Source organism: Procambarus clarkii, chromosome 83, assembly GCF_040958095.1.
Source record: "Procambarus clarkii isolate CNS0578487 chromosome 83, FALCON_Pclarkii_2.0, whole genome shotgun sequence".
Taxonomy (NCBI): Eukaryota; Metazoa; Arthropoda; class Malacostraca; order Decapoda; family Cambaridae; genus Procambarus; species Procambarus clarkii.
Genome location: NC_091232.1, coordinates 12733263 through 12760506, shown reverse-complemented (window position 1 = coordinate 12760506; position 27244 = coordinate 12733263). Strand labels below are relative to the sequence as shown.

General features: G+C 39.0%; 2 protein-coding genes across 2 annotated transcripts; one reads left to right on the top strand and one right to left on the bottom strand.

Moving 5' to 3' along the window:
• Positions 1–95: 95 nt before the first annotated feature.
• Positions 96–17655, top strand: LOC123768788 (probable glutamate receptor). The gene is made up of 12 exons (XM_069316226.1): positions 96–158; positions 6191–7004; positions 8446–8663; positions 9041–9166; positions 9487–9652; positions 12011–12252; positions 12619–12835; positions 13171–13180; positions 13659–13889; positions 14287–14465; positions 15923–16079; positions 16947–17655. The coding sequence occupies exons 5-12, from the start codon at positions 9501–9503 to the stop codon at positions 17094–17096; spliced, it is 1338 nt and encodes a 445-aa protein (XP_069172327.1). The 5' UTR covers positions 96–158; positions 6191–7004; positions 8446–8663; positions 9041–9166; positions 9487–9500; the 3' UTR covers positions 17097–17655.
• A 1034-nt stretch (positions 17656–18689) lies between these two features.
• LOC138358388 (shematrin-like protein 1) lies at positions 18690–19511 on the bottom strand. The gene has a single exon (XM_069316225.1). It carries the CDS (start codon positions 19509–19511, stop codon positions 18690–18692), a length of 822 nt encoding a protein of 273 aa, XP_069172326.1.
• Positions 19512–27244: the final 7733 nt, after the last annotated feature.

The following is a 27244-nucleotide window of genomic DNA, read 5'->3' as shown; positions in this document are numbered from 1 at the left end:
ATATGGCACTCCTCGCCGGGAGGGGGGGGGGGGAGGGGGAGGGGAAGGGGTGGCGGCGGGTGAATAAAAACTAAAGATTTCTTGACACACAAAACATTGTCGCCGTGCCTATGGTGCGACGCAGGTGCGGGTGGGGACGAGTCTCCACCTACAGTTCGGTAAGCAATTTGATACAAATTTTCTGTGTTAATTACTATTATTTTTATGGAAATAATAAATAATCTATGACAGATACACGACCGATGTGTAAGCTTATGAGACTTAGAGTTGATGGAAATCGTTTGCAACTCATTAAAATAGATTTATGAATCTGAGCTCTCAAAGTTGTCGACAAGAATCATTCCTCTCGTGGAAATACCTTAGAGGCGAGTTTCCTCCCCAGGGAAGTGTGATCGAGTCGCTCCTTTAGAACATCCTAAAGCTAATACCAGAGACTAGTTCCTGTTAGAATAGTTGTGCGTTGACTTAGTCGGGAGATAAATAGACTTAAATCATATCAGAGAAATCATTAAAACTATTACATTTATAACAATTATAATTTCGAATTCCTAGCCACAATCTTATCTAAAGTTGTTAGAGGATACACAGGGCTGTGCATCTAGTGAAATGCAAATTTATTATTCCTGACTCGATGTCATATATAAGGACTACTATAGAGACTCCTATATGGGTTGGCTTGACCGTGTCGTTTCTTCCAAGGTTCCCAACATTCATACTGACCCCCACATTCAGCATTTCTTCAAATCCCTCCCTCAAGAGATAAGATATGTGACAAGAAGATGAATGTTTCCTTTACATAAACAGATAAATTTCGAGCCATTTACCTCCTGGAACACGGAAAAGTATGGAACTTAATTTTGCAACAAGAAGGCGACCAAAATATAATGACCAAAAAACACTAAATCATTGTAATTGAATGAAAAAAAACTCACAATAGTTTTCAATCAAATTATGGAATCTCCCCCATTGGTGCCGATACAAGATACTAGTAAATAAAATTTTTGCAGTTCCGATAAATAAACAAATACTATTAACAATTTGTATGTGTATAACGAGTGCACAAGGAAGTCACAATAGCCTGATATATCCACGATACAATATTTGGGGCAGGACCATTAACCATTAACTATTAATCCTGCGATAACCATTAACATGTGGTGTATGGGTTAAGGTACGCGTCAGTGATTACCAAGGATGCTCCGATGACTTTTTCATAACTAGCGAAATGCTCACCTCAACTAAAGGATGTAATACGCTTAACTAAAAATAATTATAATCTTACTAATAATATTACTAAAATGCAACATCACTCAAAATAACAGTGGTAATAACAGTTACTCAAATAACTGTTACTCAAATAGCTGTTTCTTATCTGCTATGAAACACACCTCTGAGGAATTCTCAGGAATCTGTACACCAGATGATTGACAGTTGAGAAGCGGGACCAAAGAGCCAGAGCTCAGCCCACGCAAGCACAACTAGGTGAATACAGCTACGAGAGTACACCTTACCGAGCTCTCACGTCAGCCTGCTCAAAAAATATTGATAATTACTTACGTTCATGTCCTGTATTGTTCTCGTACAACTTTGGCACTGATGCCTCCACGCCGCCATGGTGGTGGTGAACGAGGTAATGACCACGCACACGCACACGCACTATGGCGGGACCAAAGAGCCAGAGCTCAACCGCCGCAAACACAACTAGGTGAATACACGCACATCGATCCGTCCTCAGGCCAGGCTCGTTAAAGGAGTAGCCGACCCCCGACAATCATTCAACAATTTTAACATTCGGTGTAATTAAAATAGGTTTGTTCTCAAGTATAAATAAAAAAAATTATACTATAAAATTCAATGTACACTTAAGCATAGGTTACGTTGCGTGTTTAGGTCCTGGTGGCGATTTTGTGTGTCTGCTTTTAGTGTGGGGTGAAGCATTTACAGACTTGCGATTCGAGCAGAGGGCGTCAGCTCTGCTCTGCTCTGCTCGAGAAAAGTCCCCCCCCCCCACGTCACTAGCTGTTCAGCCCGTCTCCAAACAAAGATCCAAAAGTGATTCCATGCACCCGCCAAACCCCCTGTTTATGAATGAAAAGCGGTTTACACACGACTCACAACTGCTGACGTTCGAACATATCCGGAACAAGTGCTTCACTGATGAATTTTGTTCGAACCACAACGCTATAAATGCTTCACCCACGTACTACAAATACAAATAATCGCCAACAGAACCTAAACACCTGACCTAACCTATCCTATGCCTATATATACACAATATGCCAATATATTATAATATTAATTTATACTTGAGAAAATTCCCGTTTTGAATAAACAGCATGTTAAAATTTATGAATGCGTCTGTGGGGTCGACCGCTGAATGTATTGGACTTGAATCGAGGACGGGTTGAGCTGTTAGTCGTGTGTAAACCGTTTTTCATTCGTAACCAGTGGGGCCAGATTCACGAAGCAGTTACGCAAATACTTACGAACGTGTACATCTTTCCGCAATCTTTGACAGCTTTGGTTACATTTATTAAACAGTTTACAAACATGAAATCTTCCCAATCAACTGTTGTTACTGTTATAAACAGCCTCCTGGTGCATCGGATCTCATTAAGTGTTTAATAATTGTGAACATAGCCGCCAAAGATTGAAAAAAGATATACAGGTTCGTGAGTGCTTCCGTAACTGCTTCGTGAATCTGGCCCCTGGGGTTTACCTGTTGGATAAACGAGCACTTCGCCTCTGTTGCTTAGGACGAGCCGGTGGTACTCAATTAACAATGTTTCTAATATGTTTGTTTTAGTATTTGTAGACTTAGGTCATGATTTTGTTACGTATTTAGTTTAGGAATATAATTGAGGACTTGCGATTTATGGATTATTTTAGTCATAGATATATTTACGTGCTCACCATAGCCCGTGCTACTTGGAACTTGTTCCGAGTAGTTGAATCTGTAACAACATCATAGACATATGTATGGACAGACATATTATATATAGATTATATATATATATATATATATATATATATATATATATATATATATATATATATATATATATATATATATATATATATATATATATGTCGTACCTAGTAGCCAGAACGCACTTCTCAGACTACTATGCAAGGCCCGATTTGCTTAATAAGCCAAGTTTTCATGAAATAATGGTTTTTCGACTACCTAACCTACCTAACCTAACCTAACCTAACTTTTTCGGCTACCTAACCTAACCTAACCTATAAAGATAGGTTAGGTTAGGTTAGGTAGGGTTGGTTAGGTTCGGTCATATATCTACGTTAATTTTAACTCCAATAAAAAAAAATTGACCTCGTACATAATGAAATAGATAGCTTTATCATTTCATAAGAACAAAATTTGAGAAAATATGTTAATTCATGAAAACTTGGCTTATTAGGCGAATCGGGCCTTGCATAGTAGGCCGAATACGACGTTCTGGCTACTAGGTACAACATATATATATATATATATATATATATATATATATATATATATATATATATATATATATATATATATATATATGTCGTACCTAATAGCCAGAACGCCCTTCTCAGCCTACTATTCAAGGCCCGATTTGCCTAATAAGCCAAGTTTTCATGAATTAATGTTTTTTCGTCTACCTAACCTACCTAACCTAACCTAACCTAGCTTTTTTTGGCTACCTAACCTAACCTTACCTATAAATATAGGTTAGGTTAGGTTAGGTAGGGTTGGTTAGGTTCGGGCACATATCTACGTTAATTTTAACTCCAATAAAAAAAAATTGACCTCATACATAGAGAAAAGGGTTGCTTTATCATTTCATAAGAAAAAAATTATAGTAAATATATTAATTCAGGAAAACTTGGCTTATTAGGCAAATCGGGCCTTGAATAGTAGGCTGAGAAGTGAGTTCTGGCTACTAGGTACGACATATATATATATATATGTCGTACCTAGTAGCCAGAACGCACTTCTCAGCCTACTATGCAAGGCCCGATTTGCCTAATAAGCCAAGTTTTCCTGAATTAATATACTTTCTCAATTTTTTTTTCTTATGAAATGATAAAGCTACCCATTTCATTATGTATGAGGTCATTTTTTTTTATTGGAGTTAAAATTAACGTAGATATATGACCGAACCTTACCAACCCTACCTAACCTAACCTAACCTATCTTTATAGGTTAGGTTAGGTAGCCGAAAAAGTTAGGTTAGGTTAGATTAGGTAGGTTAGGTAGTCGAAAAAAACATTAATTCATGAAAACTTAGCTTATTAGGCAAATCGGGCCTTGCATAGTAGGCTGAGAAGTGCGTTCTGGCTACTAGGTACGACATATATATATATATATATATATATATATATATATATATATATATATATATATATATATATATATATATATATATATATACATCTGAATCGAGTTCATAAAATCTAAAGATAAATATATATGATTTATATATTCAGGCATGAATTCTTGATGTTATTTTTTATGTAGTAACTTTAATATTATATTGCGTGTTAGAAAGGCTAAGTCATTCTCAAGGTGAATATATAAGCAATACCGCGGAGAATTTATATATGTATGTGAGAAAAATCTTATACATGTCATTTTTACATGTACCCCAGGGACACACACACACACACACACACACACACACACAAAGAGCCAGAGTTCAACCCCCGCAAGCACAAGTAGGTGAGTACACACACACACACACACACACACACACACACGCGCGCGCGCGCGCGAGGGACGCGAACAAGGGGACACAGGTGGAAGCTGAGTACCCAAATGAGCAACAGAGACATTAGAAAGAACTTTTTCAGTGTCAGAGTAGTTAGTAAATGGAATGCACTAGGAAGTGATGTGGTGGAAGCTGACTCCATACACAGTTTCAAGTGTAGATATGATAGAGCCCAGTAGGCTCAGGAATCTGTACACCTGTTGATTGACAGTTGAGAGGCGGGACCAAAGAGCCAGAGCTCAACCCCTGCAAGGACAATTAAGTGAGTACAATTAGGGGAGTACACGCACACACACACACACACACACACACACACACACACACACACACACACACACACACACACACACACACACACACACACACACACACACACACGTGTGTGAGCATACATGCCCTCCAAATCTATGTTAGAAGCTCACATTAGCAGAATAAATTCAGTGGCAAAGCCGACTCTTAAGTGTGCAAGTTTGGCATTGAAGCCGCACCCGACGTCAAGTTCAGAAAGTTTAGAACTTTGCCACAAGCTTAGTACGAGATGAAACGTTTCAAAAACGTCTTAAATAACTGTTTCTTACAACGTTAGAAGGAAGAAGGACCAGAGGAATCTGAGTTACATGATTTTGTCCGAATTAGGAACAAAGCACATCTTCTCTTCGACTTTCAGGGTTCCCCCCTAGAACCTTGAGCATCTAGAATTGGATTTCTGTAAAGTATTTTTACAGAAAAGAAATAGTGAGTGTTTCATGAAGACAACATTGCGGTTCTTTGATAAATAATTGTTAAATAATATCGATTATAAAGAAATGATGTATCAGGGGCCCAAGAGCCCGATATAGCTTATGCGTTTCCACTACATGCCTTTTAAAGAAGACCGCATAAGCCATAAGAGTTGTATCCAAGCAAGACGACTATCAGGTGGAGAAAATGGATAACGTCTCTATCCATAGATTTAATCCTGTAATGGCCAGAGAAACATTTCGAGATGCAAAAACTGTTGGCAAAAACACGTGATACGGATTCGTGAATGACATTATTTATAAATTTACTAAAACTTGCGTGTAAGCAAGGCTGGATACTTCATAACTAAAAGGCAAAGCCATTAGCTGGATCACACACACACACACACTTCGCGAACACAGACAAATATATATACAAACAAATATACTTGTCAATTTAACAGAACATTAAGCTACTGTCTCCCCATTGACAGCACTGTGACCCAAACACGAAATATTTGCATATTTTATATCACAACAATATTTGTTGATGAATTTGCATTTTAATTTGTTATTTTTTTGACAGTTATTTGATTTTGTAAATTGCTTAACTATTTTGTTCTGTCCATTCCGTGGTGAGCGATTTGTCAATACGGAGATTGCGCGTCACGAAGTTGCTGGCCCGGTTCTGATGGCATTTGTATTTGGTTCCAGCGAGGCGCGATGCTGCAACCCATTTTTGCTGCTCTTTCACTGATTGCTTTGGTGACGGGGCAAGTTAAAGGCAAGGAGGGGCAGATTCCTGAACCTGTTAAACCGTTGGTGGAACGTGCGGACCAGTTGAGCGGGTGTTTGGAGCAGCGTGGTGGCTTAGTGGACCAAGTGGACACCTTTATGAACCAGCAAAGTTTGCGTATGTATGGCCTTGGTGGTTCTGCGAACCGCCTTGGATGTTTCGAAAATAACTTGGATGGTTCTAAGGATCATCTGGGAGGTTCCGTGGACGAGGTGGCTGTTATGGTGAGCCAGGTGGTGGTACATCACCTAGCTAAGTGTCACTTAGTCCTGGGAACCAGTCAAGAACATTCACCTGTTTTATCCCAGATTATCAGGCGAGTCCCATAATGCCTTATATATAGCACTTCAAGTCGATTCTTCACATTTAACTAATATGACATGTACTTTACATCTAAAATCGACCTTTGTGACTAGCATTACTTTAATTAAGCAGCTGTTACTATTTATTTACTACCATTTAGAAAAATAAAATGCATTTATATTGGTAAGCCAACGTCGCTACTGTGAGAAGGAGTTAATGTTAAATTATCTCCCCTCCTCCTCCTCCTCCCGGCAACGTGGGAGTCAGGCGCGTGTCGGGTGTGGTAGGATATGTTGTGGTGGAGGCAGGATCTCTCTTCCTGCAGGATCCTTGGCCACAGGTGTTGTCTCAGGTGCTGTGGCAGCACGCTGGGGCCGGCTGCCGTGTCGTCGTCCTCGACCTCTCCACCCAGGCCCACCTTGCCTTCAGGTAAACTAGCCTTCAGAACCACTAATACATGAGTCCTTGCCTTCAGGTAAACTAGCCTTCAGAACCACTAATACATGAGTCCTTGCCTTCAGGTAAACTAGCCTTCAGAACCACTAATACATGAGTCCTTGCCTTAAGGTAAACTAGCCTTCAGAACCACTAATACACGAGTCCTTGTCTTAAGGTAAACTAGCCTTCAGAACCACTAATACACGAGTCCTTGTCTTAAGGTAAACTAGCCTTCAGAAACACTAACACACGAGTCCTTGCCTTAAGGTAAACTAGCCTTCAGAACCACTAATACACGAGTCCTTGCCCTAAGGTAAACTAGCCTTCAGAACCACTAATACACGAGTCCTTGCCTTAAGGTAAACTAGCCTTCAGAACCACTAATACACGAGTCCTTGCCTTAAGGTAAACTAGCCTTCAGAACCACTAATACACGAGTCCTTGCCTTAAGGTAAACTAGCCTTCAGAACCACTAATACACGAGTCCTTGCCTTAAGGTAAACTAGCCTTCAGAACCACTAATACACGAGTCCTTGCCCTAAGGTAAACTAGCCTTCAGAACCACTAATACACGAGTCCTTGCCTTAAGGTAAACTAGCCTTCAGAACCACTAATACACGAGTCCTTGCCTTAAGGTAAACTAGCCTTCAGAACCACTAATACACGAGTCCTTGCCTTAAGGTAAACTAGCCTTCAGAACCACTAATACACGAGTCCTTGCCTTAAGGTAAACTAGCCTTCAGAACCACTAATACACGAGTCCTTGCCTTAAGGTAAACTAGCCTTCAGAACCACTAATACACGAGTCCTTGCCCTAAGGTAAACTAGCCTTCAGAACCACTAATACACGAGTCCTTGCCTTCAGGTAAACTAGCCTTCAGAACCACCAATACCTGCCTAGTTTATAATCACTGCCCTCTGCCATAGTGACTTATTCCTGTATGCCAAAAGTGATCTGATTTGATCGGCATTTCTTGTATCATAAGAGTATATCTTTTCCATCGTGATATATTTGTTATTATAAGTACAACTCAAATTACAAAGTTCCATATTTTTTTTTTTTTACATATTTTACTAGTAAAAGTTTAAATTCGATAAAGTTGCTGAGTTTACATATGCATGAAAACTATTGGGTCTGGTTGCCTATTGTCTGAAACAAAGCCCGTAACGCTTTCCTAGGGACCAATTAGGGATCAATTTAGGGACCAATTTCTAAATTGGCAAAGTCTTGCCTGCAGCAGGATGCAGCCAACAACAGTTGGCCAACTCCAAGGTACCTACTTACTTCTCAGTGCACGGACGCATTGTGTGGTAGAACACGTGGCCACACCTCTGATCCTGCCTGGGGGGAGTCGAGAACCAATCGGTTGGTAATTGACTTCACTAACTCCGTCGCTACTGGATGATATATGTTGTTTCTTCTCTGTAACAGGTTCCTGGAGGTCTCAGCGTTGTGGTTATGGCCTGAGACGCGGGTAGTGTTGCTAGGGCCCAGGACGCTGCTGGTCACGGCTCTCCTGCACCACACTCTCCGTAACACCATCCACGCACTCTACTTCACTCTCCACCACTCTACATTCCCAGCTCTCCACACTCGCCTCACGCCTCGGGCCACAACACATGTCGGAGACTCTCCCGTCGCTCCCTCAGGTGACCAAAGTTTGTAGATTATGTTTAAATGGCAGTTGAAGACTTTATAATTAATCTGTTGTCAACAGAATAATGCAGGTCCTTGAAAATGTCTTTAAACAAATTTTATCATTATAATTTTCAACTACACACAAATTTTCACAATCTACTTGAGAATGGTCCAGGACGGACCGAAACGTCGTCGTCCCTTCAACTTCTAGTGTGTTGTCTGGTCAACATTATAATTTTCAATTTCTATCTTATTTAATATTCACATGTTTTCCATATTCCTCAAGTCTGATCAATCTGACGATGGTATTAAAATCTGAATTTAAATTCAATTTTTCATAAAGTTTTAAGTCTTTAAGAAACACCAAAGTGTATTTTTCTGGTTCCAGGTCGAAGAGTAGGCGCTGAGGTGTACCGAAAGTGTGTGTACTGCGTCAGGGGAGAGGCGGGGGTGAAGATCCTGCTCCCCTGGTCAGGGGATAGTGGTGTTCCCCAGGCCGACCTGCTCTTTCCTGGTCAGTGAGTGACATTGTGGGTGGATGATACTTGACAAACCTTTACCCAGTCAGTGCCTGGGGTAAAGGTTTCATAGGTATTGTTGCAGTCTTGAATGTCGTGTTAGAAGGATATAACTACAATATCAGAGACTTCCTCCTGATTGCACATCACAAGTAATGTTCATGACATCAGTACTAGTCGTTCCACAGTGAAAAAAAAAATTACAGTTGGTGACATCAATAAAGTCAGCCGTCTTATACCGAGATATATCAGAGAATTAACAATTTAGGAATTAATACTTGTCACTAGAGATCAGACAGGCCTATATAATCCGCAGATGAATTGAGCAACATGAAGGGTCACAAGTTCAAGGTGGTCGGGTTGGTGATAGTGCCATACACAAACTACAGACGGGACTTTCCTGGCTCTAAGAACCCCGTCATTCCTCTTGAATCTCTTGACTTCAGCATGCTTCACACCCTTGCCGCCAAGCTCAATTTCACGTGAGAACTCTAGTTACTTTTTTTTTAAGTTTCCAACATTATATCATGAAATATTTTCAATTCAAATTCATCTAAGTGACAGACTACTTGTAAATTTATTTTAGCCATGTATCCTCACCAGAAAATTGCACAAGTTTAAGAGTTAGATAAAAGATATTCCCTTGACTAAGGTAATGGCAGGTAGTTGAAGCCTTCTTGCAACTGTATATCCACATGGTCATATACTTAATATCTCAAGCCACTTCCCAACCCCATATGTTATCAAATCCCAAAGTTAACGTTCTCCATAAGTAGTAATAAAGTGCTGAAGCTGTCTAAATAATTCGAAGTTATTCAACCTTCCATCACGAGCATTATGACCAATGCAAAAACCAAATGTTTTTTTAAATCTCCATCGTGCATGAAGATGGACACGCACCTTTCAATCAGAATTTTATACTGGTGGAGTAGAGAGAGAAGGTGAATGACCTACAGACTGAGCCTGACTTATCGAGGAGAGTCAACGGTAAAAACTGTCCGTCAAGTGAAGCCTATACGACATTTCTCGAGCTAGTCTCCACTAACACAGAATCCTGTGAAGATCAAAGACTAACTATGTCTACCTCACGCAAGTCTAGCATGTTACCTCAGTCCCTATAAGTTGCTATTTCTCTCATGCTGTCTTCCTCTGGAAGATGAATAAGATCTATGTAACATAAGATCTATGCCCTGTATAACATCCCATCCTCCATGAACGACTAAGCAGCGATAAAAAAAATCTGTATAGTCATAAAATGGATAAATTATATACCTTTTATAAACTTTATTAATATATTTATGACGAGTTACTGCAGGGCTGAATTCGGCTCTCCTTCCAACCTTTAAGAAGAAAATTACAGCAATTACTATGATTTATACAAGGAATATTATACCAATTTCTCATCGGATTAAGAATTAAAAACATTACCTTTTTCCATTAGGAAAAGAATTTCCAAATAATTTAGTTAGTTACTTTGTCCCACGACGTTTATCATCGAACACCTGGAACTAAAGGTTAAAATATAAAACCGTAAAGGAAAAATTATATCCAATGATAATTCATCTTGCCAAATGAAGGTCTTACCGAGATGTCAATAACACGGCAGAACCCGCCCCTCCCCCCCCCCCTCCATGCCTGTAAAAATAAGAATCGACTCAGCTTTAATATATTTATTTAAATTCTTAATATAAAATAATTCCACAAAAATAAAAAGTAAAGTTGGAAGAACTGTATTATATATCTAAAGTCTATAGCACTAATGTGAGGTTGAACCATTTGCATCGACCCCTACTTTAATTGGATCTTACCTTCACATATAACGCATCAGCATTAAGGCTAAATGCGTTAGCTGAAGAAATATGCCGAATGATGTGCGTGCGGCGATGTGTTTCATTTACCAACTTAATATGTTCTATCTGCCGTCTTCCATGGAGAGCAAGTGTGGTATGGGATGATTGGAAAAGTATGCTGTCAATACTCCCTGGAGCGTCTAAGGTGTTAACCTGGGAACTACCACAACACCACTCCCACTGACTCCCCGTGTTGCTCCCATGTAAACACGAATATATGGAGCCCAGTCAATGTAGTTTTAATTAGCAATTACGTTGTTTAATGGAAGATCGAAACTAACGATAAAGTCAAGTAATAATAATCGTACTAATTAATGAATTCAAATATTGTTTTAAATCCTTCCAATCTTCATTTTTAATTAAAGGTGAGATACAGAATTTCTGTACAACGGCCGCACGGTAGACCATATAAGGGGGGGAGGGGGAAACAGAGCCTCTACCTTTATCAACCACGCTGATGTCAGACACCAGTTATTCAGAGCTGTTACCGAGTTGGCGAACAGTTACACTGTAAATGGGTGAACTATAGCACATGACAAAATATTTTTTTGCTAACAGTAAGGTATAATAAGAACATTCATATTTAAATCAGGAAGATAAATACATAACTGCAAAACTTTAATAAATAAAACCCAAAATTAATAATAATTCTAGCCTTATATAGTCCCAGCTAGTAAATACTAACATTACTCACTGCAAGCGACTGGATGTGGACAAACACTATATTAATAACACGTGAAATAAATTTCTCTTCTGTAATAGGAGACCAGAAAACACGCTTTTGCTTTTATTACTTGCAACCTGGCAGTAAACTTCAGGACCTGAAAATTTAGCGTTATTGGATTTCCCATGCAGAAGAGCAGTAAATTTATAATTTACTACTAGGGGAAATAAAGTGCAGATTATAATGTATTCTAATGAATTAAGGGTAAATTTTAAACGAAATTTGTTTGCTGTTTCTGTTTGCCTCTGACATAAATTACACGGTAGTTACGAGATGCGTCCACCAATGGTGGAGGAGTTCGGGCTCCCCAGAGCTGACGGCAACTGGACTGGGACGGTGGGGACCCTCCAACACCAGCAGGCAGACTTCTCCCTCATCCTCTCACCAACATCAGAGAGGCTGCCGGTGGTCGACTTTTCTCGGGTCTACACCCCCGTGTCCGTCTGTATTGTCTCTCTCAAACCTGGGTCTCTGCCTCAATACTTCCAGCTGGTCAGGCCCTTCACTGGTAAGTGGACGACAACAGTTGGCATGTTAATAAATCAAGCCTCGACAAAACTCAAGTTTCCCCACACACAATTAGGTTTTAGCTGAATTTTTGTTTATGAAGTAATGGTTATAAGAATTATAAACAATTAAAAAACGTTTCTTTTATAATTACGATCAGATGAGCTGAGAAGTAATAGATATGCAGTTTGTTTCAAAAGTTGGGCTCGATCCCAGATCATTCTAGTAGAGGCGCATCGCTCCATCACCCCGTAACCAACATCCCAGCTCCTTGTCATACTGGCTTAGTGCTTTCTCAACAAAACCTGGATGCAGAATAAGAAACGGTTTGTTTTCCGCAAAAGATGTTTAATTTCCATCATCCCAGGAGAACTGTGGCTAGCGATCCTGGTGAGCGTGGCAGGCTGGGCCTTAACCCTGTGGCTGCTGGGGATGGCGTGGTCGACCTGGGGGCCTGAGCAGAGCAGCATCACTCTCAGCAATGCCTTCCTGTACAGCTGGGGCACCTTGCTGCAGGGTCAATCCATCTACAATCTTCGCCACTCGGCAGAACGTGTGGGTTGTGATCCTTCTAAAGCCGTAGCGTAGTGTTATATATCTTTTGTTTTTAATCAATGTTCAGCTCGCAGCTTACATATTGCTACGTGTATTATTCTTGGCCGGCAGGTTCTTGAGCTTATATTAAGCTTCCACTCTATCTGAAAGCAATATGGAAATGTAATTAGCTATGTTTATTTCTCTTTAATGAATCGTCTGAAAACAGCTTTTACTGGATGAATATCATTGTCCTTCTTCTAAGTATAAGCCGTTGTTCAAATTACCGATTATGTCGCTTTAAACTGCAACCCGGTTGAAAATAAGTGACATAAAAGCTTCATATAATCCTGATAAAATGTCATATAATTAATAAAAATATTAGATGGTATGATGTATGAGCTACTCTTTATTACAGCGTGATACTGGCGTTAAAACAAAATCATGCTCGTGTTATAACGGTGTTTTATCGCCATTAGTGATATTAATGTTTGTTTACCGTCAAGAGGCGGTTTATGGCTGTAAATTCGGGTAGTTTGGTGTTGAAAAATATAACGCAAACACTTGTGTTTTATGTTGTGGTGGTGTTCAACGCTAATATATGGCAGGTGGGGTCCCAACCAGTGGCTGTTTTGTGTTCATATGTTCAGTGTCACTTGTTGTGAAGGAGGAGGTCCTGCATGGTCAAGAACCCTGGTGTATCACAGGGGCTCCTGTGGTAGTTGGTGCTACCATGCATGATGAACAGTACAATACCACAGGTACTGGTAGGGTGGTGGCTGGTGTTCTCCATGATGAACAATACACTACCACAGGTACTGGTAGGGTAGTGGCCTGGTTTTCTACACAATGAACAACTATACACTACCACAGGTACTGGTTGGGTGGTGGCTGGTGTTCTGCCTGGTGATCATAGCAGTCTACAGCTCCTCACTGGTCGCGCACCTCACCGTCCAAAGCATGCTGCCGGCCATCAATTCCTTCCAGGACCTGCTGGACCAGGACGGCTGGACCTGGGGGCTCTCCTCCTCCGCTGGCACTATTAACATCTACTTTAATACGTCTCCTGATGATGCTATCAAGGAGGTTAATAAACGACTTAAAGTATGTATTTTGTTCTCCTGCATTTCCTTGACAGAAACTCAATTGCACAATGGCATTATCTACACTCTTAGCATACACACTTTGTATTTCTCAGAGTCCCGAGAGAGCTATTGTGATGAGGAATGATGATGATATATATATAGACTAATCTCTTCAGATTACTCAAAAGCAGTTTATCAATTTGAACATTGAAATTATATCTATATTGTTATTATACTTAGTATCATTATGATTCTGTTATTATATATTTTAAATTATACTTATATTTTATTCTTAACAACATCTTTGAATGCTGAAGTTGTTAATAACATCACGCAGGATGTTTCACGATAGTATTGCCTCATTAATACTGCCACCTCATAATAAATATTTTCAGACACAATCACAATATTTTCAGACACAAACACAAGAGGATGGGATGAGGGATGTGCTGAGGGGCCACCACTCTCTCATGATCGACGTGAACATCGCTACCATCCTGATTGCCTCGCGGTACACAGACTCCCAAGGTTACACTCCCTTCTACATCAGCACGACCAAGTACCCCATTTTTGCTGGCAACGCCTGGGGCTTCAGGTCCGTGTGGGGGAGGGAATTATGGCAACACAAATGGTTAATGTACTCCTGGGGCTTCAGGTCCGTGTGAGGAAGTGAATTATGGGAACACAAATGGTTAATGTACTCCTGGGGCTTCAGGTCCGTGTGAGGGAGGGAATTATGGCAACACAAATGGTTAATGTACTCCTGGGGCTTGAGGTCCGTGTGAGGGAGGGAATTATGGCAACACAAATGGTTAATGTACTCTTGGGGCTTCAGGTCCGTGTGAGGAAGTGAATTATGGGAACACAAATGGTTAATGTACTCCTTGGGCTTCAGGTCCGTGTGAGGGAGGGAATTATGGCAACACAAATGGTTAATGTACTCCTGGGGCTTCAGGTCCGTGTGAGGGAGGGAATTATGGCAACACAAATGGTTAATGTACTCCTGGGGCTTCAGGTCCGTGCGAGGGAGGGAATTATGGCAACACAAATGGTTAATGTACTCTTGGGGCTTCAGATCCGTGTGAGGGAGGGAATTATGGCAACACAAATGGTTAATGTACTCCTGGGGCTTCAGGTCCGTGTGAGGAAGTGAATTATGGGAACACAAATGGTTAATGTACTCCTGGGGCTTCAGGTCCGTGCGAGGGAGGGAATTATGGCAACACAAATGGTTAATGTACTCTTGGGGCTTCAGGTCCGTGTGAGGGAGGGAATTATGGCAACACAAATGGTTAATGTACTCCTGGGGCTTCAGGTCCGTGTGAGGGAGGGAATTATGGGAACACAAATGGTTAATGTACTCCTGGGGCTTCAGGTCCGTGTGAGGGAGGGAATTATGGCAACACAAATGGTTAATGTACTCATCCGTGGAACTAACTGTTAAAAAATGCGGATATGATGTTTGTTTACATTATCCAAATTGAACTAATGTTTGCTGTGTGTTTGGCTGCGTAGCTCTGGTGTCTTGAGGCAATAGTGTAGGGAGAATGACATATAGAAGTGTAAGTAAGTGAGTAAGTTTTGTTTAAATCTTCTAAAATAGTAAAACGAGTTAGTACACTATATTTAAAAAAAAATATATAAGATGATTTTCATAGCTGAAATAAGGAACTTTTGCTTCAATGTATCATTCATCACTCTTGATCTCAGAACATTAGTGAAATTAGTTTAGAAATAATTAGTGTAGCAATTAGTGAAATTTTTAATCAATATAAAAAGTTCCCCCGGCTGAACATAATTATGTAGCCATCTTGAGAAAATATCAACATTACCCCTGGCCGACATAATCTATGGTGAAAGTGTGTTTCATTTTCACCATAGTGACTTTATATTAAAGAAATCACTGTTCCTTTAAGACAGTGAAGAGGTCTTGCAAGAAGGAAGGATCTCCCTCGTTATTTGGAAGAGGGAGTTATCAAATTTAGGATTTTTTAAGTAACAATTAACAAGGATTTCTTGTATTTATGGTGTTTTGAACTATCGTCCCAGCAGGAGAGGAGCGCCGTTCCGTCGGCGCTTTGACTTAATGACTCAAAAGATGATCGAGACCGGGCTGCTAGACCTGTGGTTGAGACAGTCCATGGCAGCTACAGTCGCCAGCTACAAGAGGCGCTACCAACACCTGCCTAAATTCAACTCGTCCGTCGTAGTAATACACATTTCATTTTCATATATTTCATGTATATATATATATATATATATATATATATATATATATATATATATATATATATATATATATATATATATATGTCGTACCTAGTAGCCAGAACGCACTTCTCAGCTTACTATGCAAGGCCCGATTTGCCTAATAAGCCAAGTTTTCATGAATTAATTGTTTTTCGACTACCTAACCTACCTAACCTAACCTAACCTACCTTTTTCGGCTACCTAACCGAACCTAACCTATAAAGATAGGTTAGGTTAGGTTAGGTAGGGTTGGTTAGGTTCGGTCATATATCTACGTTAATTTTAACTCCAATAAAAAAATTGACCTCATACATAATGAAATGGGTAGCTTTATCATTTCATAAGAAAAAAATTAGAGAAAATATATTAATTCAGGAAAACTTGGCTTATTAGGCAAATCGGGCCTTGCATAGTAGGCTGAGAAGTGCGTTCTGGCTACTAGGTACGACATTATATATATATATATATATATATATATATATATATATATATATATATATATATATATATATATATATATATATATATATATATATTATCTTTTTTCGTGCACTAACAGACAAATGTTTACAATGGTAACTCCCATAGCTGGCATGGAATAAACTATTCTTAGATACATTTTTGGTGGCGATGAGTCACAATAACGTGGCTAAAGTATGTTGACCAGATCACACACTAGAAGGTGAAGGGACGACGACGTTTCGGTCCGTCCTGGACAATCGACTTGAGAATGGTCCAGGACGGACCGAAACGTCGTCGTCCCTTCACCTTCTAGTGTGTGGTCTGATTAACATATTTTTGGTACTGATAATCCAATCTTGCACAGAGCAGGTCTCAGGGCCAAGAGGTGCTGAACATTCACCATCTTCAGGGAGTATTTTACCTGCTACTGCTGGGGTACGGCCTCGCCTGCCTCGCCCTCCTGCAGGAGAACGCCATCCATTTCTATAAGGGAGAAAGCAGCCATGTTGAATAAGAAAATAATCTCACCTTCCGAGACAACTCCAAGCAACAGCCTAGTGGACCAAACTCTCACAAGTCAAGCCTGGCCTCGGGCCGGGCTTGGGGAGTAGGAGAACTCCCAGAACCCCATCAACCAGGTATCAACCATGTATCAACTACAGGGGTCGTAGATAAGAATTGTGTTCATATTACTCATTAGTGGCAGCCACTTAGACATTGGTAAACTGTCTTACAGTGAGACTGAGGCCTGTCTCAGTCTTTGCTCATCAGCATACATTATAACACCCTCCAGTAAATAGCCATTGTTTAATATTCAATCACAAAAGACTGTCAAGGAGATAATAAAAAATAGCATCTGTATGCAACTTATGGAAAAATAACCTTATGTCGTCAAGCACAAAATGCTTTTGTTTAATAATATTTATTTTGTAAATGTGCATTTTATTCATTGCATAAAATGTTGAATCTACAACCAATAGTATGTATAACTGTCACATTATTACTCCGAGTGTGTCGTTCTTAGGGATTACTACCACCTTCCATTCAGATCACCCATTACAGCTGTTAAGTAACTCTTGGAATCATTCAGATCACCTATTACAGCTGTTAAGTAACTCTTGGAATCATTCAGATCACCTATTACAGCTGTTAAGTAACTCTTGGAATCATTCAGATCACCTATTACAGCTGTTAAGTAACTCTTGGAATCATTCAGATCACCTATTACAGCTGTTAAGTAACTCTTGGAATCATTCAGATCACCTATTACAGCTGTTAAGTAACTCTTGGAATCATTCAGATCACCTATTACAGCTGTTAAGTAACTCTTGGAATCATTCAGATCACCTATTACAGCTGTTAAGTAACTCTTGGAATCATTCAGATCAACTATTACAGCTGTTAAGTAACTCTTGGAATCATTCAGATCAACTATTACAGCTGTTAAGTAACTCTTGGAATCATTCAGATCAACTATTACAGCTGTTAAGTAACTCTTGGAATCATTCAGATCACCTATTACAGCTGTTAAGTAACTCTTGGAATCATTCAGATCACCTATTACAGCTGTTAAGTAACTCTTGGAATCATTCAGATCAACTATTACAGCTGTTAAGTAACTCTTGGAATCATTCAGATCACCCATTACAGCTGTTAAGTAACTCTTGGAATCATTCAGATCACCTATTACAGCTGTTAAGTAACTCTTGGAATCATTCAGATCACCCATTACAGCTGTTAAGTAACTCTTGGAATCATTCAGATCAACTATTACAGCTGTTAAGTAACTCTTGGAATCATTCAGATCAACTATTACAGCTGTTAAGTAACTCTTGGAATCATTCAGATCACCTATTACAGCTGTTAAGTAACTCTTGGAATCATTCAGATCAACTATTACAGCTGTTAAGTAACTCTTGGAATCATTCAGATCACCCATTACAGCTGTAAAGTAACTCTTGGAATCATTCAGATCACCCATTGTATTTATTTTCTACCTTCTGGTATCATTCAGATCATCGATTATAGCTATTTTAACTACTAGTATAATTTACATCTGTAAACTGCTCACCCCGTAAACAACTATGTTAGTTTGACACTTCAGGTGTCAATTATAATAGCCACTGTAATAGCGGGTGCCACTGTAATAGCGGGTGCCACTGTAATAGCGGGTGCCATTGTAATAGCGGGTGCCATTGTAATAGCGGGTGCCATTGTGATAGCGGCTGCCATTGTAATAGCGGGTGCCATTGTAATAGCGGGTGCCATTGTGATAGCGGCTGCCATTGCAATAGCGGGTGCCATTGTAATAGCGGGTGCCATTGTGATAGCGGCTGCCATTGTAATAGCGGGTGCCATCGTGATAGCGGCTGCCATTGTAATAGCGGGTGCCACTGTAATAGCGGGTGCCACTGTAATAGCGGGTGCCATTGTGATAGCGGGTGCCATTGTAATAGCGGGTGCCATTGTAATAGCGGCTGCCATTGTAATAGTCATTGTAATAGCGGGTGCCATTGTAATAGCGGCTGCCATTGTAATAGTCATTGTAATAGCGGGTGCCATTGTAATAGCGGCTGCCATTGTAATAGTCATTGTAATAGCGGGTGCCATTGTAATAGCGGCTGCCATTGTAATAGTCATTGTAATAGCGGGTGCCATTGTAATAGCGGCTGCCATTGTAATAGTCATTGTAATAGCGGGTGCCATTGTAATAGCGGCTGCCATTGTAATAGTCATTGTAATAGCGGGTGCCATTGTAATAGCGGCTGCCATTGTAATAGTCATTGTAATAGCGGGTGCCATTGTAATAGCGGCTGCCATTGTAATAGTCATTGTAATAGCGGGTGCCATTGTAATAGCCATCAGCACGTTCGCTCAACCAATAGGAGTCACGTTCAAGTACCAATAACAGCAGTAACAAGTTATGCATTGCCTCTTACCCACTCTCCTTTCATTAGCATAAACTCTCATTACATATTGGTTTCAATCACTTTCACACTTGTTCGTATAAAAAAAAATTCTCCAATCCTCTCTTCATTATCATTTCCTATTATCTAACTCTCGCTTAAACCGCGCACATCGAACTTTCCTCGTTTAAAAACTTTTACCACTTCCAACTTTTCTCTCAGGAAGATGAGTGCCAGTATTCCCAGGGCTTGTAACACCAGCTCGCTCTCTAGATTTGATAAGCGTCAGATTTTAAGCGGTTTCCCCCTCACCAAAAGCGTACGAGCCTAGTCAATCCTCTTCAGCCTGTCGAAGCCGTTGGGTTTTTGTCTGTGGTTGCGTCACTATTGCTTATTTTTATATCGCTAGAACGTCTGAATTTGGAAATCTGTGTTCGATAGTGTCGAAATTGTCGTCTCAGGTTTTATCATATGTTAATTTATTTCTTTATTACTTTAAGATAACACGATAAAAAGAAGAATTATTTTTCGCTAATAATTCAGGTTAAATTTTTTTGGGAAAAGAATAGCAATAAATGACATGATATCAGTTTTCACAAGCCGATTGCAATGTGCTGAAATATACGAACACTCGCGACATAATTGGAATCAACTTTGTGTTATTAACCAACATACGTGACTCACTCGCCCTCCACCTCGAGTTCAGGATCAGTATTAAATAGCGGAACCTGGAAATTAATTCCCATCCATAGTCACATATCATTCTTCTTCTCCAGCACCCACGTACTTCTCGCCTCTTCAGCCACAAGTGGTTAACAAAGGCCTCGCATCGTTGTGGCTGTCGACGGGGCCGGGTAAAAAGAAATACATGTAATCAAGCAGTTTATTAACAATTTTCATTGTAGTTAAACTTATTGTATTTGTTTTACTCGGTTATGGCCAATTTGAATTAATTTTATAGAGCCATTTTACCAGACAGCAACAACTTAAATCATATTTTATTTATTGCCTGTAATACTGACAAATATTTTCAGAAATTTACATGTGTTTCCAACTGTTTATCAAAAAAGTTGGTTATGTGAATTTTATTATTATTAGTGGGTCATTAAATTATTTTTTGGCATTAAATTTAAAAGTCATTACATAATTTTGATTACAATGAATAAGTATATAAATTCATTATTTAAAATGTTATATGATACCAATTATATAAAAGCTCGGTTTGTTTGACCAATTCTTGCATTGCGCGCGCGCGCATACACACACACACACACACACACACACACACACACACACACACACACACACACACACACACACACACACACACACACACACACACACACACACACACACAGGAATCTGTACATCAGTTGATTGACGGTTGAGCCAGAGCTCAACCACTGCAAGTACAATTAGGTGAGTACAATTAGGTGGTGGGTGAGTAATGCTATCGAAAGCAATTTGATACACAGATTTAAAAGCAAATACAACACGAAAAAAGGATGAAATGAGTCACTATATTAAAGTAATGATGGTCGAAAGGCGAGGGCGAAAGAGCAGAGTCTCAGCCCATGTAAGCACAACTAGGTGAACTAGGTTAGGTGAGAACTCACCGACAACAGATGCCAGACCAATCCTGTAATATGCGACACCTGCATCGAGTTTTTACTTTGTTAATCGCAAAAAGATGTAACTCATACAGAGGAGTGCGAGTTACGAGGAAAAACTAATGAACTGAATCTCAGGTTATTAGAAGACTAAGGGGATGGGGGGGAGACATGATTACCACATTTGCAGTTTTTATTGGAATTATTGGTTTATTTAGGGAGAGAGTAATACGAACGAGGGGACACAGGTGGAAGATGAGTACCCAAATGTTTATTCCTGGTTTTTGTTAGTGAAAAAATCTTGATCTGGGCTCAAAACATACAAATCCCATACTTCTGTACCAAGATCTATTCCTGTAGCTCTTGTTAGTCGCGTTTCTGTAATTAAATTGTTGAATATTATGAATTGTTTACGCTTAAATTATTTTTGTATATAATGCCAAAATTTTTTATAAATAAATTTATAATAAATTATATATAGTATAAAACTCGATCATAATCTGAAACGATTTATTTATAATTATTTTCTGAAAAAAGATACAATTTTCATGATATCCACAAAATATTCGATTATAGAATTTTAAGCTCAGATTGACATTATTACTGGCCGGGTATAACAGGTATGAAATAATACTCTAAACATACCGTTTACTCTGAATAGTTTTATGTACGTGTTCATACATCATCATACATATTACCTACTTACTACCTTCATCCTTCAAGCAGCACGGCACTGTAGTGAGCTCATGTTTATGCATTTAAAGGGAAAGTGAAGGCATGAAGTATTGATTAGAAGGTGACGCGCTCAGTGTCAGACTTGTACAGAAGCCAGAACAGGATTTTCACACAATCCTCCCTATGGACATGTTAGTTGATTACTCTCTGTGTGTAGAAAGAGGATCGTCAGAAGCGGGACATTTCTGGACGACAGTGCATCAGTGCATGGGGAGGGGGTGGGGGGGGATTGTGTGAAAATCCTGTTCCGGCTTCAGTAAAATCCTCAGGAAATCCTTGTGTATTCGGAAGAACACCTGGTTGCAATCCTTATACCATGTCGTGGCCTGGTTGACTAGGGCGTGTGTGTGGGAATACCCACCGGATAGGTTCGAACCCTTTGCACGGCTCCTATAGATTTTCTCCTTATTATTGTTGTTTTCATAATTAGTATCATTTTCTTTATCACTAGTGTTATGTTTATTTTCTTTTTTTACGTAGCTGCAGTTATCTAAGTATAGTTAGAAGTCATGAGATTTTTCGTGGTATCTTGTTTTATATGTCTTGTCTTGTGAGGGCCTCGTAGCCTGGTGGATAGCACGCAGGACTCGTAACTCTGTGGCGCGGGTTCGATTCCCGCACGAGGCAGAAACAAATGGGCAAAGTTTCTTTCACCCTGAATGCCCCTGTTACCTAGCAGTAAAATAGGTACCTGGGTGTTAGTCAGCTGTCACCGGCTGCTTCCTGGGGGTGGAGGCCTGGTCGAGGACCGGCCGCGGGGACACTAAAGCCCCGAAATCATCTCAAGATAACCTCAAGATATTTATATTCTTCCAATTTATTAATTTCTCTCTATTCACATTTTATAGCACACACCACAGTGCTTGGGAGCTCAATTCATTGTGCGATGCTTTTGCCCCTCCAGAGGTTCCAGTACGTTTTCATAGTTTCATTTTCAGTAATGAATTGTAGCTGCTTGCACTTTTTCTGGTTCAAGTTCATTCCACTTATTTACCACTCTGGCTGGCTTGGAGCACTTAGTTATATGTCTCAGGCTCACCTCTCTTTTCAACTTTCTCTTTTAACGCCTCGCTCTCTTGACCTTCATTCGGAAAAAGAGAGTTTCCATGCATTTTGACTATTCTCTTTTAGTACCTAGTACGTTGCGATCACTTCTTTTCTTTCCCTTTTTTCTTTAAATGTTATTAGACTGAGTTTTTTTAGCTAGTTCTTATAGTTCGTGTTTCTTCTTGTTGCTAATTGTTAAGTATCATATCTTTATTTGAAGCTATACTACATCTTTCTATACTTTCTTGTATTTTCTATACTTTCTTGTTTTGTTTCCCAGTAGTGGATCCTATGCTGTCTCATCATATCAAATTAACGACTGGGCTATCGTTTACTGTGTATTATATTGTGTTGCTATTGCTATCTTATCTACTAAACATATTATATCTATCTACTATATGTATTATTTATCTTGATATCTATTATCTATTATTATCGTATCTATTATATTATCTTGTTTAGGGTCCTGAAGGTAATCCTTATACTTGCAAATGTGTCATCTGTAGTTGTGTATACCTATAGTTCTGGCGTTAAGACTGTTATGCCCGAAGACTGTTAAGACTGTTTATGCCCGAAACGCTTTGCGTAATAGTGGCTTTAGGCATTGTATGTACTAGCTCTACCTATAAGTCAAACAATCCTTGTAAATATTTATTGTATGTATGTACCTTACCTAAATAAAATTGTATTGTATTGTATTGTATTGTTATTGTGTCCATTTCCAGATCCCTTTTGTATTATTATTTTATTCCTGTATTATTGTATTCTTGTATTCTTGTATTCTTGTATTCCTGGGACTGTGGGTCTCGGAGACTGTGTTCTCCATCCCACCTCCCGAACCTCGTTATTTTATTTTATTTTAATAAACTAGCAGTGTGTGTGTGTGTGTGTCTGTGTATGTGTATGTGTGTTTTATTTGCTATTTGTATTTCCATTTTATGCCTGCAGGATCGAGCTGGTAGCTCTTGGATCATCGGTTGTCTAATGTACTGACTCGACCAAATTTAAATGGGTCTTTTTCTCTGCAATATCTACTACATTTACAATAGCTATTACATTTACAATAGCTATTACATTTACAATATCTACTACATTTCTCTCTAGCACACACACACATCCTCAATATGCAGCCTGAAACAACGGGCTAACTTTCAGATACCTATTTACTGCTAGGTGAACAGAGGTAGCAGGTTAAAGACATTCTACCCAGTTTTTGCTTCGGCCGGGAGTAGACTGGTCCGTATGTCTACTCAGATCCGTAGACTGAAAATTATGAACGCTGTCCGTTCGGCAAAAGTCTGCATTTACATTAATAATTCGTATTTTCTCTATAAATCTCTCATAACAGGGACTAATGTCATGCCAAGATTATTTTTTAAATGCCATATTTTATTGTGTTAGATCTCCCTCGTTGTTGCTCTATTTTGTAAATGCGTTTTCATTTACAAAAAAAATAGTAATCGCTAGTGCTGAGTTGTCTTCAAAGCTAATATTTTAACATGTACATTATTTAAACCCATGTATAGTCAACCGAATTGCATGATAACTTTATTTGTTAATAAAATATGTTATTTCATCAAGCAAATTTCTTCGACACGAGATACAAAGTAGTTGATGCTTTTTAATATGGGGAAATTTAGCAGTTGAATCGATGGTCGAATTGAAAACAGCCGAGGTCATATTTACAGGGTGCTGATATCGTTGGAACGGATATCTGATATCGAGATAACAGACAATAAATATCGTGGTTACAGATAGCTGATTATTTAGTTACAGACAACTGATATCGTTGCAGAAGACAGCTGATATAGTGAACGCAAACCTCTGATGTTATAGTGACATCCAATTGATATCCTTTTAAGTGACATGATTTCAACGGTTGAAAACAGCTATTAACATTGTTACAAACATCATCTGATATCGATATAATTGATTGGCGAAAGAATCAGAGTGTGTGTTGACCTAAACTTGACAAGGTTAAAAACCATTTTCACCGATACATCACGCCACTATAACATAACACTGCTATCACACATAACACACACAGAAGATTACATTCACATGACCTATAAAGACAAGCCGTAGGCTCAGTTACTAATATGAAAAGGGAAACACAAATTGGCCCAAGATTTCTGAAGATCAAATCTACTCAGAAAACCAACAAATTTTTGTTTATAGTTGTCAAGTGGTCTCAGAGAAAACTGATTAATAGTTCTTCCGAAAATATTGTCTAAAAGCAGCTGGTCAGAGGCGGTGCCAATTAAGCTCAATCCTCAAATTACAAGATGATTAAAAATTAATGCAGCTCGGAGGAGTTATAGCCCGTTCAGAGGTGCCCATGGGAGAAGAGTTGATAAATATGGAGGGGAGGTAGGGGAGAGGGAGGGAGAGAGAGAGAGAGAGAGAGAGAGAGAGAGAGAGAGAGAGAGAGAGAGAGAGAGAGAGAGAGAGAGAGAGAGAGAGAGACAATACTGTCCATAATATCAACAAGATATGTCATTTTGATATCACTGACGTCATCAAGACATTATTTACTGTTATTTGACATTCGTAATATCAACATCACGTCGTTGATATCAACATGACGTCATTGACGTCAGCAATATATATAATTATACATTATATATATATATATATATATATATATATATATATATATATATATATATATATATATATATATATATATATATATATATATATATATATATATATATATATATATATATATATATATATATATATATTGAAAAAAGGAAACAAGAAATGACCCGAGTGCCATCGTGTTAATCAAGTATGTATGAACTCTTGTATATATACATAAACAAAAAATAACGAAAAATCCACATGTGTTGATAACAGGATAGCGCTCAGGTCGTTTATTGCTTCAGGTTATCCTATGTGGTTAAATATTTCTATAATATTTATCACATATTAATTTCTTCGTCATTTACATACAACTATGGCATTGCCCGGGTGTGTCTGTTTGTCTCTCATCTGTTCATCTGCCTATTTATCTATCTATCTGTCTATTTATCTGGATACTCATCCATCCTATTTGTCCATCTATCTATTCATATATTCACCCATCTACCCATCTATCCACCCATCTCCCCATCTACCCATCTATCCATACAGCTACTCACCAATCCAAGCATAAATCCACATATCTATCCATCTATATAATTTCGTCTATCCTTCCATTCATATATCTATCCATCGGCCTACCCATCTATCCATACATCTATAATCCAAAATAAAATCGTCTTGGGGGGTCTGAATATAACTATGGAACCCAGAGAATGGAATTATGACATTAACACTAGAGTGTCTATTCGCTTCATGAGGAGAGGAGGGGATAAGCTCTTTCAGAGCTTTCAGAATGGCTTATGTGACGTACACACTTCCAGGAAACGGAGGGAGACATACTACACGTATGTAACTCGACACTATATGATAATATATGATAATCCTCTTTGTACCTTATAGATAACTCCTTTATATATATATATATATATATATATATATATATATATATATATATATGAATGTGAAAGCTCCAGACCCCAGAATTGACTCGAAACCAGACCGCCAGGAGTACAATGACACTGGTGTACATGGTACCTTAAGCCACTCGACCATCTGTGACCGTACAAAAGACGATGATAGCCGAGGCTATTTGAACCACCGTCAAGACAGCACTTTGATGGTAATCTTGGGCATAGTTATTCCATCAAATCACTTAAATTTATGGGGCCACGTGAGCAACACAAATGCGAACAGTCTTGAATGGTCCCCAAGCATATATGCGAATGAAAACTCCACAGCCCAGAAGTGACTAGAACCCAGACCGCCAGGAGCACAATTCAACTGGTGTACATGGTACCTTAAACCATTCAAGCTTGCTCGCATATAATATGTATATGAATATGTATATATGTATATGCTTAAGGCACAACTCTCCTAAACACAAGAGTGAAGTATACAATTTTCACTCTCTCTAAACACGAGAGTGAAGTATTTGTATACTTCACTCTCGTGTTTAGGAGAGTTGTGCCTTAAGCATAGACACTGTGTCTTCCCATATTAACAGGGACTTGATGAAATAAACGTATAAATGACCCCTCACTTGCTCTAGTGCTCTTGGGAGGTGGTGATCTTTGGTGTATTTAAATACTCCGAAATTACCATCTCTTTTAAGGGTCTGAGCAGGTGGTGGAGCGGGTTAAGGCGTACCTGTTATGCCAGTTGCTGGAAGGCTTCTGTGCTGGCTAGGGTTCGAGTCTCCTGGTGGGAAAGTGTTCTAAAGTTGTATATGTATATATATATATATATATATATATATATATATATATATATATATA

Bases quoted from the DNA above. Each gene is read 5' to 3' on its own strand.
- LOC138358388 (XM_069316225.1), bottom strand. From the start codon at position 19,511: ATGCATAACTTGTTACTGCTGTTATTGGTACTTGAACGTGACTCCTAT.
- LOC123768788 (XM_069316226.1), top strand. From the start codon at position 9,501: ATGAAGGGTCACAAGTTCAAGGTGGTCGGGTTGGTGATAGTGCCATAC. The intron at 13,890-14,286 runs GTATGTATTTTG...CAATATTTTCAG, and splicing joins AGGTTAATAAACGACTTAAA to ACACAAACACAAGAGGATGG. The intron at 16,080-16,946 runs GTAATACACATT...AATCTTGCACAG, and splicing joins AATTCAACTCGTCCGTCGTA to AGCAGGTCTCAGGGCCAAGA.